The following is a 14831-nucleotide window of genomic DNA, read 5'->3' as shown; positions in this document are numbered from 1 at the left end:
ATGTCTACCACCATCCGGGTACCTTATTCCAGAATCTACCTGATTTAAGTTAATAACTTGTTATCGTGTTATACGCGGCAATATCCATGAACTGTTTGGTTTGTTAGATTTACGTTCCCTATTTGACTATCTTATTGGGGCGAAAAACTAGGATTTTGTAGCGATTTCACGTGATTTTTTGTCGCGTTTGCCGTTCGTTTCGCCAGCGCGCTCAGCTACACGCTTTGAGACATTCGATCTGCGATTGAGCACCTCGTCTACCTACCTTAAATCTGAGAGTTGTGGGCTTTGCTTTGTAACAGCACTGTTTTGTTTGATTTTGTTACGTACTAGTATTTTGCGAGTTTTGACTGTATATCACATATAATTATGTACAGTGTATTTGTTGAAAGAGAATGGTGTTGACATACCCTATACTCAAGCAGTGTGCAGCTCGTTTCAGTGTTCTTATGCAAAATGGAACGCAGTGTAGCCTACATCTGCGTACAGGATGGCGCCGGATGTTTTTGTAAAAATCAAGTTTACGCCTGGCTCAAGCTGCTGAAATTAAGTTTATCAATGCAACCATGAAAGTAAAAAGGCAGTAGAATTAAATCACTGCTCTTGAACTCTTTCAACTTGTATATTTGTATACGTACATGTATTCAGCTCTACGAGGGTGACCTGGTAGATTGTCATGATTTCTGTTTTAAGATTTATTCGGTATAATTATAATACAAATGTTCACCCCAACAGCGGTGGACATACAGTTTTAGAGACCCTCAGAGCCCATTGGCAATCTCGTCTTCGCCTCGGTTGACAATGAATGAACTATTCGGGTCGCTAAAACTGTGTATGTCCACCTCTGTTGGGGTGAACATTTATATAATGTCGTATTCTGTTTGTTTCGTCTTTCACATGTAATATATAAAGTGAGTTCAGAAACCTTAGGCAAATTTATCTTGCTTGTTTTCTACGCTCCTCTGTTGCGTTTACAAACCGTTGGCGTTGAATCTAACCTTGCAATTAACGAGCGTAGTGTGCAATGATGTCAACCCTTTAGCGAATGGATATTGATTCATTTTAATTATTTCAGGTGCAACGGCAGTGTCATGAATTCTCAGGAATTCTCTACAACGTTCAGTTGCCCACCAGGTTACATGAATCCAGCGAATAAATGTTCAATCTGGTAGATTGAATTTTATTATAACAATATTTTATTTAGTCTGCGAATTAATGTCGTATCTTCAACACAGTTGTTTATGCATACACGTCATGTCAATCACAACAACAGTTTATTTAGTTTTCGTAAATATTCTTTATTTATGTCATACAAATAACCATTTTCCGTTCACTGCGAGAATCACGCGTTATGCGTGAAATCGAACGTAAAAACAGGACAAACAAAGATCTTAGCGTCGTAGTCGCGTCAAACATCGCGTGGGATTCGACAAACGCGAAAGTATTTTGGGGAACATTTCCATGCTTAATAATGTGCTGTACACATTTAATGATAGGCAATTTCGATTAAGTAAAGGTATTCGGAAGAAATATTTCTCTGCCGAAGATCGGCCGGCCGATGTGAGCTACGAAATAAAGAAATTCTAGTTCAAAATCAAATCGTTCGATTTTTGCGGCAGACGTTCGACGCGCGCCTTTCATGCATCTCGCGAGATCTCGCAATTGTACGGAATATCCTCTATTAGCATCACCGTTACTGAAGATTTTCACTGTATGTATGTATGTATGTATGTTTATTTTGGAATTATAATGGGAAAACTCATTTCGAACTACAGGCATGGCATCTCATGCAGATAATTGCTTTCAAAATAAAGAGAACTACATCTACACGAGCTCTCGCGCCGATACACTTTCTTTTAGTGTGATAGTTTTTTGATTGTGATGGATATTTGCAGAAACATAAATAGTCTAATACATAGCTTTTCAGGCCTCGCCGTTTTTGTATACGGAAAATACGGAATATGTTTTCTGATTTTGTTTACATTGGGTTTTCCTCGTGACAAATGTGTGGATATTTCTGTAGATTCTAGAGAAAAGTATGGGTAGCTATCATTCAATGAACTTGGTACGATGTTGTTTACATAACATTTCTTATTGCTGTATTATTTTCCGTGTAAAACTTGAGAGGAGTTTTGTAAACACAAGTAAATATATTCATATGTAATACAGATTTCAGTGAAAGTTTTGTTATTCGAACATATTCGATTATATTAAACAATAATTGTATAACCAACAAATACTGATAGTGTTGGTGACTAGAAAGTGACTAATGAACAACGGGCCTATGAGGCCATGTAGATATTTGCAGGGTTCCTTATAAAATAATACAACACATGGTGCAAGGCATCAAAGACGAACGATAAGTTTTCAAAATACCCAGTGAATATAGATAATGAATTATCAGTGTGTATAGAAGTGTTTCATGCGAGAATTTGATTGGCTGACCATTTAATTGCACCTCCTCTCAAACCAAAGATTTTTCGAGATGTAATCAGACAACAGGCAACATGAAATCAGGTTTTTATTCTCCGAGAAGCAGTATGGGGATTGTATGGTATTTCAATGTACTATCCCCCATAGAGCCCCAGAACATATATGCTAAATGATGACACAACAAACAATTACAAGACATCATTAGACTGTAAATTAGAATAAACACAATTAAAAAACATAAGACACTAGTAGATAAGAATAATGCATGAAAACCTTATCGTGATAGGGTATTTAACAAGGTAAACAGTAACATTCCTCTGCTACATAGAATGAAACCATTTAAATCACTGTATTTTAAACAACTTTTTTTAATTGTAGCCACTCCTCTTCCTGCCGCTGTTGACTACAGTAAAACCTGTCAAAACCGACCCCTGGATAAACCGACCTACTGTCAGAACCGACCGATTTATGTAGTCCCGAAATTTCTCCATAGACGCCTATGTTAAAACAACCTGTGAAATCCGACCACTGTCTACTCCGAACACCGACCGCATTGATCGGCCCCAAGTCTAATATTCACACTGAATACATCGACCATCCGACCAGTTGCACCACGTCCGCTGTCTAGTAATCCGGTCTGCCCGACCTAAAAAGTGTGCATTGTGTTGAATTTACCGTGAACGTCACAGAAACAATATCAAATCTCACACTACAAGTAACGTCCCGTGTAAAACAATAGCAACTGATTAAGTTTTTCACACCACACGCCATCGCATCGCGTGATGTCTGGACAGTGTAATGACCCCGGATATAAACAAATGATCGGGGTCATCAACTTCAATTGCGGTGAAGCACACTGCATTATCACTTCTTCAACGATCAAAACATTGAGTTTTCTTCTTTCCATAACGATTCTGATCGACAATTTTGTGCTTTCGAATGTTTCCGTAAAGGGGGCTTCAAGATTAAAATTTATGATGACGAAGAAGCAGACGATGACAAAGAATTCGGAAACCTTATTTAGCATGTTGCAGAGCCGCAAACACAGTGTAGCGTTGTAGAATACCTCCACTTTGATGAACGTATACCGACTGAAGCAATGTATGACGGCGAGTGGGAGCAACAGATTGTTGAGAATTTTATTGCAGACAAAGAAAACCATGAATCTACAGACAATGATAGTCAAATTATTGACCCCACAATGACCGTGACTTGACGCATGGCGATGTGCTAGACATGTTAACAAGATTACAAAACTTCGCAATAAACAAAGACTCCAGCTACTTGACAGATATCCAAAATTTCATAATTCGAACGAACAAAATCGTTGAAAAAAGATGTTCTTTAAAGCGGTGAAAACTTGATGATTTATTTACATCGTAATTTGATTCATTGACTTAACAGCAAAATCAACTGTCTGCATAAATTATAATAATTACATGTAGCTCACGTGAACTTACGTTGTGATGTCATTCAAAATGGACGCCTTCAGTTACGATACGCGATACTTACCCGGTCTGTTCCAACAGTTATTTTAATGTTTATTGATTTCATGTACATACCATAACATTCTTGTCTTGTTTGGTAAATTATTTTATTGAAACAATACAATAAATGTAAATACATGTATAATCACCGGAGGCAAACTCCGGTGTCTTTCATTTGTCCCGTGTTTACAGCACATGTAATTGTTGTTTCAATCGAAGTTATGCCCACCCTGAATAAACCGACTCCCTCTGAAAACCGACCATAGATCCCAGTCCCAGTCATGGTCGGTTTTGACAGGTTTTACTGTATTTCCGGGAGCAATGCAATGACAATTCACTCAGTACCGTAAAACTCGTAAGTTTTACAAGTTTGTAATTTACTATTATGCTAATTAAAATCGTGATTCACGACTAACATCTTGTTGAAAACTTTTAGTTGTAATTACCGATAGTATATTTCACGGAAAGACAGGGGTGGTTTATAAACAGCAAACATAATATGGCGCAATACATTAGAAAAACAGACGCCCTACGATCACTGGAGTCGCACTAGGCGGCGCTTGTGGAAGTCGACGAGACTTTACCTTTCAAATTTTGTAATTCGAACTTTAACTAACAGTTAATCAAACTTTGAGTTGGTAACTCGAAATTTAATTAACAGTTAACCGAGGTTCGAGTTACGGACATCATAAAATTAGTTGTTGTTGTTTAAAGTCCACATTCAGTAACTCAAATTTTAATTAACAGTTATCATAACTTCGGGTTACGGCAACGTGGTCCATGGCTAATGACGGCCAAGTGAATTTCTAATATTTTCTGGAATCTAACCGTGACATTGGCGTAATTTCAACTGATGAATTGACGGCAAGAAATCTCAATTTAAAGTTTAGCTGTTGTTTTCAAAGTTATGCTTGTGGTGGCAACATCGCCCTTTGGAAAAGAAGATTTTGAAATGAACAACGAAAATCAAAATGCTATTTTTAGTTTTAGGCTTTTCATTTCATTGACGCACTAGGGGATACTGTCGCGGTCCAACGATAATAGATCAAGGGCAAGCGGAATCAACAATGTATCGTGCAATGTTTTAGTCCCGTAATTTTGTTCACAGACAGCTTTATCTACAATGCAATCCACTTATTAGAGGGTGTACACCACGATGATTACAGAATCGTCGCACACTTCATTCAGTAATTCCTCTATGCTCAGATAATGAGCGGCCTATCGTCATTCCGTCGTGAGAAGTCCCCTGTTTGACAAGAAAACTCGTATACTCAATGTCAAAATTTTTTTCGATCTCCATTTCAGTTAGCAAGGCCACGAATCGGTTAGCGTGGATTAGTTCTAGAATATAATGATGATATATGAATATTAACAAGTAGGCGTCAAAACAGAGCTGACTGGTAAAATTGTAGCATGCGCGTTGCTGGGTTCGCCTTCGACTGAAAATGTGCAAATAACCGAAAAAGCTTCCTAGCGATTCAATAAAATGAAAAGCTTTAAATTGAAAATAGGATTTTGATTTTCGTCGTTCATTTCGGAATCCTATTGTTGAAAACTAAATGTCACCACCGCATGTGTAACTTCAAAAATCACAGCTAAAAAATAAATTGTGATTACATACCGCAAATTAATAAATTGAAATTACCTCAAAAAAAGTTAGATTCCAGAAAATATAAAGAAATTTACTTGGCCGTCACTAGCCACGGGCCCAACGTACATTGTTGTTATTGTTCAAACATTCACATCTACATACCGCCTTTCATTTTTGACCATGCAATAAACTTGCTTGTTTCAACTTTTGGGCTTAGTCGTTGTGTGCGTTTGTAATGTCACAACAATGTTACTATTATTATTGCAACACAACGCCACGCCAGAATTGACTATTAATGTGAAGATTTGAGAATCTGTTTGCCTGATTTCACGCGTTGATCCAGTGACACGAACGAAAGTTGTGCGTTGTACAATTTACAATGAATTGTTATGTGATAAAAGCGAGCGAGTTAGAGATGAAGAAACGATGGAATGACGCCGACGAGGAAGTATCACGACTCCGGTCTCTGTATGCGGTCTGTGGTGGTTTCCAGGCTCCAGTAAGACGTCGACAAGAAGTTGTGAATATGTAGTACAGGTGACTAAACCCAAAAGTTGAAACAAGCAAGCTTAATTCGTGGTCAAAAAAGAAAGACGGTATATGGATGTTTGAACAATAACAAAAATATACGTTGCCGTAACTCGAAGTTATGTTAACTGTTAATTAAATTTCGAGTTAATAACTCGAAGTTTGAATAACTGATGATTAAAGCTCGAATTACAGAATTTGAAAGTTGAACAAAACAAAAAATATATGTTGCCCGTAACCCGAAGTTTGGTTAACTGTTATTTGAACTTCGAGTTACAGAATGTGGACGTTCAACAAAAAACAAAATATATGTTGCCCGTAACTCGAAGTTCTGTTAACTGTTAATTAAACATTGAGTTACAATTTGGGCGTGGTTTCATAAAAGTGGGAGTGGTTTCAAAAATATGGGCGTAGTCATTTCTGTAACTCGATGTTTTTGGAACTCGATGTTCGTAACTCGATGTCCGCAATGATTATTATTATGACACTGCAATGTAAAAATACACCGGGTATAAAAACACTTATATCTTGTTATGCAGACCATTTTATTAGACATACAGACATGTTTTATGAGACATACAGACAGCTAATAAATAAAGTAGACTGTAACGAGCAAGCCAATCTGAAACTTTCTAGAGATTGATATCATTAAGTAATGTAAACACAACATGTATACTTGTACATGTATAGGAATAGTGGCTCGATGTTGCTGATTGAATGATACGAACAACTGACAAATAAACCACAACGACAAAATACACGCCACAACTGTAGTCAAACCACACAGATAAGGCCAAAAACTTATGTTGCCCTCAAGTCGAAAAATTGAAAAATTAGGTCGGTCGGTCGGAGTTTTTTTTTTTTTTAAATTTGTGAAAACTTAGGATATCGAAAATAGCCGAACGCGTTGGGTCACGACAAGGGCAAGTGCGTTAAAAGCGGCGTTTAATTGGATAACAAAAATAATCGAGATCGACACACATACAGATAAATTCAGAGTGGAATCGAGTTAGCGTGATCCATGGCGTGATTGTCATAATTATATCATATTACAACTTTATTTGGTGGAAACACATTGACCAAGCCCGGATTCTTATTTCATAAATTATTACGCAGATCAAGCTGCAAGCATGGAGGTAAAAAAAGAACAGAGGTGTGAATTCGACATTCAACACCAATCACCAAACAACTCAGAAACTTTTAGCTTTCGAAAATGAAAACAATTAGCAGCGTGTAAGGGCTGTGTAATTTCCTGTTCGTCCGTCGTTTCGTTTTCGTGTCACTGTCAAAATTATTGCTACCTTTTACTTAACAGGGACTAAATGGTTTCTATAAAACAATAATCAGGATCGCAAAAATGTCAACTCATTTGAAACACTTGCCGGACGTCTCTATCAGGGGGAAATCTCTTTTCCTCGGGGGTTCTCCACACTGTCAGGGGGGAACTCGTCTCGTCTCTCTATCTCGTCCCCTTGAGGTACGGGATCGGGAAGGTCACTTATACTTTACAGTCAAATAAGACACACACAACGAAATACGGTTCAACTCTCGTCTCGGTCGATCTTTTGGACCACTCTATAAGACACAGCGCCCTGGGGAAGGGTCCCCAAGACTCTCACAAGGCTGAACCAAGACTCGCCCAAGACTGAACCCTCTCAAGGCTCGCCCCTGGACTGGACTCCCGACTGCCCAAAACTGCACTCTCTCTTCTACTGCGTCTATCGTGCTGTGCTCCCCAAGACCAACTCAAACTCTCTTTATTCATTTTCAAAACTCTAACCAATTACAAAACAGTAAAAAGACTCTAGGGCGTAACCTTCAATCATAAAGCCAATCATACTAAGTACTGAATACGTCATATCTTTTGATTAATCGTTCACTACATTAATAACTATGGATGTAAGAATAGCGACGGTATCTTGTAATTAGTTCCAAACCACTGAGCCAAGTTCCGTCCAAAACTTCAAATAGACCTAAACGATGACAGACATAACACAGCAATTCGCTAATAATCAGCTAATTAAGTCGGTTAACAGATACGCGAAAACTAATTCATGACATCTCTCTCTCTTCTGAAATCCGCCTCGGTGATCATGGGCTCGTCCGGAATCTATTTCTTTCTAAAGTGTTGCGCCAGGTTTACGTTGTCGGCGTTTATCTTTAAATCTAGTTTTTGGTTTTTTTTCATGGACGAGGACAGTTTTTCCACACAAACAAAGAATCTGAGGTTAAGTGGCTTTCGTCCACTGATGTCGCACCTTTGAATCGATTAGAAACCTGTGAATACATACACTATACGTTTCACTGAAACTTTCCACAACACAACATCTAAAAAATCTCTCTCAAAAAAACTAAAATAATAAAATAGACCGAAAAATGTATATCGTTTAAAAGTATACTGAATGACCAGTGTTATTACGGCTCAGGGGTATGACTTCCTCTCACATTTTGTCATTTGGTGGCGCACTTTCGGCGAGTGTCGGAAATCCGGAAACAGTCGACCGTTTCAGGATAGGTGGGCGTGGCTACAACACGAGAAATATCCCAAATTTACTATACTAGTAATCATTTGCAGCAAAAAAATCAATAACTGCCCATTTCAGCGGGACACAGATCTAAAATAGGAAACGTGAGGGTGGACATAGCACAGGCACTTTAAGTTTTTCAATACATTTTTTCAGCTTGAAACGATAGAATCATTCAACTATGAATTATCATCTTGTCTATCGGAAATTATTTTGGTACAGTTTTACTGAAAAGACGAGTTTTTAATTTCCAATGATATCAATTTATGCAAATGGGGCGATATTTTAGATTTACGAAATGTTAGCGCCAGTTTTTTCAATAAGTTTAATTTATTATTATCAGACACGCGGATAATGGCGAAGTGTGGGATTGTTCAGGAGTGTTGGATGCAAAGTGCCGTAATATGTTCTCCATTACTAAAAATACGCAGCAAACATTCATTTAGAAATTATCCTACACAAGGATCCAGAGCTCGATCTCATATAATAAAGAACTTAAATTTACAGAATAATAATAAAGGTGCACCGCCATCATATAACTACGTTGGCATAATAAAACGAAGTTTGCATATTAAATTTCATCCCTATATCACTTTGCATATAATATAGATGCGTAACGTCGTAATATAATGGTGTTTTACAGCAAAGTAATGAGATGTGTTAGTAATGTGTTAGACATCAATATAATGCAGCAATGGCGTTCCATACTTCATATTACCAGAATGCATTAGCACTAATAGAGCAACACAAAATGAATAAAAACATTTCGTATTATAATTGGGTTGTAGTATGAATGGGCAACTTTCATATACACGTGGCATGACTTTCTTGCACCCAGGGAAATATCACCGTCATCCTGTGTTTAAAGGTCAGTGGCCGTCGCGCCGCGTTCTGTTCGATATGGGACTCATAGTGACGTACACAACACGTGTAAAATACATTGTTTACATGAAATTCGAACACTCCCTGCGCGACGACCATAGTTCTTTAAAAGTTTATAATATTCTAAATATTCTACGAAAGATCGCATATAATCTTAATCTAACGTGATCGTCGTGCATTTTTGGTGTTTCGTTATGTTAAAACATTGATGGCCCACTCTTCGATCGTCTTTCAACTGAATCGCGTTGTGTTCGAGTGTGCACAGTGCGTTAGAAGACCGTAATGAACGGTCAATTGTAACTCATTGCACACAGCATTGTGTTTATCCCTTAATGCGATGGAGTTGAATTACGTGACATGCATTTTATCCACTTCCGAGTTATTGCGAACACTGTAACACAGGCATGGCGTCCTTTTTGGGACAGATACAGTCCTCATGCGGACACGATTAGCGGGTGATGATAATAGTTTTGAGGACAATGCGCGTCAGTTTAAAAAGACACGAATTTAAAGGGCGGTAGTCGTCGCGCCACGCATGCGCGAGATATATGGGTCCCATAGTATAAACAAAGATAGCGACTTTGACTGTTGCGCAAATCAACGTGTACAAACTGAGACGTTACAAATCTTTAATTAGGTATTTTTAGGTGATTGGAAGGTATCGAGGAGTCACCGGCGGGAATTAGTGCAAGGCACGCCAAGGTCAAACCTCATACTTGTGATTGCCATTTGACGAGCGCATTGAATTGTGGGAAAATCAATGTTTATCAACACAAAAGTCGTACATGTACAGCGTGACGTCTGCCGCCCTTTAAGTCACTATTTTGCTTCGTAAAGATTTTATTCGCGCCGAGTGTTCAAAAAATGTCAATTTTTCTTTTTTAGCTAAAGCGGAGGACTCGTCACCTGCGCATGCGTCAGATGGTCATTGCGTGTCATTCTTTACAAACAAGCGTCTACCCATGAGTTTATGCGTTTTTAGCGTGTGTTGTTATCGTCGCTTGGGACTCAAATCCCGCGCGTACGCAGGTGACCCTCTCGCTTTAACATAATCTATCTGACTCTACCAATATTCGAATTATTTGTATTCACAGACCATGTACACGTCTGGCATGCAGTATTTACTTATATAACGAATTTTGAGACCCTCTAATTGATACAAAATCATGCAAACGCCACTAACGTCCATGGATTGCATATTATGATATAGTCGTCGAGTCGCAATTGTTTATAAACTTGAATAACCATGCTTAGGAAATACATGAATGAGTATTTTTATTTACAAATAACAAACATACTAAAACAAAATTATATTTATTTATAAATAATGTATTTTGCTGCGTTATAAGTAATTAATATAACACGTCTTTCTGATTATGTACGACACTCAATTGTATGTATATAATACTTATAAACACCGATTATCTTCATAATTTAATACCATTTTTTCCAATTTCTTTATGTATAAGATATCTCGAATCATAATTGAATAACATTTAGGTAATAACAGTATTTTTTAAATTATAAAATGTATATAAAGATTTATAAATAAACCAATAAGTTAGCTAATAATATTTACTTTGAAATTTATTTATTTTATTTAATGATAATTTTTACATATAGTATTCTAAAAATAAAAAAAAACGCGATACGAGTAAATTCACAGACGGCACACCATACGGCATGGGTCAGGGATGACGTATGAAACAAGGTTAAAATACATGACATTCAGAGAAACGATACGTGACGACCGATTTATTTTATAAAGTCGTGGCTTAGAGTCAGCTTTGAGCGAGTACTTGTTTAAAAAATGACCCAGATGTGCTGTCACATGAACGCTTTAACAACCGCCGTTTCGGATTACGTTTGAACTATATCATAGGGTCTGTAGTATATCTGCTTACAGCTTCTATAAGACTTGCTAATTCAACCTTCGATACTCGACGCTTTGATTTGACAAAAAATATAACAAATCTAACACATACACCACGCTGTAAAGAAAATATATAGGTATGTGAGCGCTTGATGCTGACTCCTTCGCAATGTGGAGATCTAGAACACAAGTTGAAGAACGTGGGACATTAAGTTGCGTGACGTCACAATGACGTCGGCAGCACCAAATGTCAAGCAACACACGAGAGTTTAGTAGCAAATCACGTTTGAGAACGATATACTATTACCATTGGCGCCTAGTGGACCAATCTCAGGCTAGTGTATACAATTTTGTTTAGTCACTTACTGGTTAGATTTTAACGAGACCAATGATATACTAACTGTAGGATACTGCGGGTCAAATAAATAATTGCCAAACGTCGACACCGCTAGCCATTCAAATGTGCATTTATGTTTTACGGCTATTACCCGCTGCAAACTGTACTAAGTTTACCATAAGTGATTAGAACACTCCATAGTTACCTGCATCTCTCGGCAAAGAACGACTCGCTACGGTTAATTTTGAAATGTTCTTGGGGGAAAAAAAAACGTTTATAATGAAGAGAGAGAAACACCAGTAAAACAAATGCCACGTAAAGTTGAAACAAAACCACTGGGCCATGTGGCTGTAAATAAAAGATAATTGCGTTACTGATATCTCGGACCTACGGAAGAGATAATAGACCTTGACACGGTTAGCAGATTCCAAAAGTCCTTCATTCTATTGAAAAAAAAACGTCGATCGTTGTTTCACGTTGCAAACAAATCGATCATATTTAAGGATTACCTCAAGTATTACATCTGTATTAGGAACTGAGACGTACACCCAAAAGGTGAGTTCACATTATAGAGGGTCACACGAGGCCATGACGACCCAGTAGTACACAAGCTATGGTCAGCTGGTTAGATATGCATGTATGTATACATACTGTCATGTAGTTTCGACTTTGCTAAATGTATAGCAGGTATACAAAGCAGAATTGATGCAAGTTAGTTGGCACAAATTTTACCATTCTACCATTTTTTACTCACCGTGTCTAGTTAGTTTCGAGTGCCTGAAACTCGAGTGGTATATGAATTTGAACTTAACGGTATGTATTTGTATGTTATGTCACTCCCAAGTTAATACTACGTTTGAAATGACGTAATGCACACAGAAAAGATGTCATTTTATAATTCCACTATGTATCACGCTTAATATTCCAGTTATGACGATCATGGCTTTTAATCAGCAACAATTATGTAATAATACGCATCTATAATGTAATTTTCAGCAATCATGATGTCATAATCAGTATCCATGATTTTATAATCAGCAACTATGATGTCATATTCAACATCCATGTTGCCACAATTAAAAAGCGTAATGACTTATTCAGCAACTATTTGTCATAATCATCAGCAATGATCCCTTAATCAACATCCAGTATGTCATAATCTGCAACTTGATGCCGTAATCATTATCCATGATGTCATAATCAACATCCATGATGTCATAATTAACAACCATAGTGCCGTATTCATCATCCATGATGTTATTACTAGTATCTATGATGTCATGATCAGCAATCGTGGTATCTTAATCAGAAACTATGATGTAACACTCATCATCCATGATTTCGTAATCACTATTCATGTCACAACTACCAGTGACCATAACTCCATTACCATCGTCAAAGATGTCATAATCAGCAACCATAATTTCAAATTGAGCATCCATGATAACGGTATTCTTTATAATTCTGTAATAATCACGTAACACTGTACGAGTTAAACAAATGAAACTTTATGTATTCATGCCTTTGCTATTTAATAAGTGTTTTCATAAAATATCAATATCATTGCTCTGATTTGTCTACATTCACACCAGTCCACTATCATCTATGTGCACACGCTATGACAATAGTATCACGGACTTTCACTTTAAATCAAGTCAACACAGAATAATTGAAGCAGTGGTGCGGCTCAAAGAAAATTAAAATGCTCAAACTAGAACGGTTGGTCATCTCTAAACTTTGCTTGCGAACAAACTAGACATACCCTCGCAGATGAAAAAACGATATTTGACCCGAATTAGATATATTTTACAAATATCATTTCTACGCACAGTAGTACAGTTACTATATATATAGCTGGTAAGAGACCCGTTCACTGAAAACTATATGCCAAGTATGCAACCTCAGTCAGTTAAACGTAATTGTTAATGATTGCAAAATATGACTTTAAGTGGGTTTCCCAAATTTGTAAACAATACACATTAGTGGGTTAGGACCCTTTGTTTGTTTTTGAAGGTTAATTACATTGCAGGTACACTTGTAAGACGTTACAACACTCCAAAAACGAAATGAGTGAGAACGATAGGACGAAATGAAATTTTAGTATATATCATATTGTTTTTACCTAAAAAAGTTTCATTTAAAAACATTTTACTTAGTGTGTGCATGTGTACTTTAAAGTGATTTTGTAAATGAACAGATTGGACTTCATGTTGTTCTTTTGCACGTGGTGTACGTAAGTATATTTTTTCTGGAAATAACAAATTATCATTTGGCCTTCCTTAAAGGATTTGCCAAATAAGGGATGATGTCTTTCTTTGTTTTAAAAATGCTGTGACAATATGCACTACTGATTCTGCGTGGCCAGACCTTTAAGCTCGCTGTCAAACAATTTGTCAAGTCAAAACAGCTACGCGCCAGAGTATATAATAAATCACGCATCATGAAAAAAGTCAAACAATCGATACGTCATCAGTTGACTCGTCCCTAACGTCTCCTCAACAACAACTCAATATTTGCTAGAAAATATCGACAATATGCTGCTACTCTGCAAAGTTCTGGATAGTCCAGTTTACGCGAATGACGTCAGGAATTTTAATCGGGAATTCCGACAAGCCACACGAAACTCTTACTTTATACGAACCAGCCGAGTTACGTACCTCATCTGGCTTTACACTGGGGAGTGCCACGGCGCATTTTGACGCAACAAAGGCATTCCCTTCATCTTTACTAATCAATTTTTACAATTCAGAATAGAACGAAAAGTTTCTATCGGCCGATTGAATAACATTGGAACGTTTTCAAATGACGTCGTTGCGCGTCGTTGCGATTGGCTGGTTCGATTCAACTGCCATTGAAATTCATAAATATTTATAAAGATGAAGGAATGACCTTGTTGCCCCAAATCATATACAACGAATGCATTCCCATTGAGTCAAGCCATTCGCCCGAGTAACGCCAACTTTCATTCCGATGAATTGGACGTTTGTCATCTAAAGTGAAATCACCATATTCGAGACAGGAAAAAACATTGTGTTCGAGTCCGTAACAGCGTCCGAAATATAATTCATGATTTTCGAATAAGTGATGCCTCCTAAAAGAATGATAAAACATAAAGTTGTACCGGGAAATTCGCTTATGATGTACCGCTCAATTTTGCCCGCTCAGTCACCACTGT

The 14831-nt window shown here is 37.4% G+C and overlaps 1 protein-coding gene across 2 annotated transcripts in view; it reads left to right on the top strand.

Moving 5' to 3' along the window:
- Positions 1-2170, top strand: part of LOC144349976 (neprilysin-1-like) — a 45944-nt gene extending 43774 nt beyond the window's left edge. For both annotated transcript variants that reach the window (XM_085490517.1, XM_078008336.2), the window contains one exon: positions 1076-2170. In XM_085490517.1, coding sequence (XP_085346643.1) covers positions 1076-1172 — 97 coding nt within the window. In that variant the 3' untranslated portion in view covers positions 1173-2170. The remainder of the gene's footprint in view (positions 1-1075) is intronic.
- Positions 2171-14831: the final 12661 nt, after the last annotated feature.

Source organism: Saccoglossus kowalevskii, chromosome 15, assembly GCF_978046115.1.
Source record: "Saccoglossus kowalevskii chromosome 15, keSacKowa6.1, whole genome shotgun sequence".
In the NCBI taxonomy this organism is placed as follows: domain Eukaryota; kingdom Metazoa; phylum Hemichordata; class Enteropneusta; family Harrimaniidae; genus Saccoglossus; species Saccoglossus kowalevskii.
Note: the sequence above shows the minus strand (reverse complement) of the source record. Positions and strands in the feature narration are given on the sequence as shown.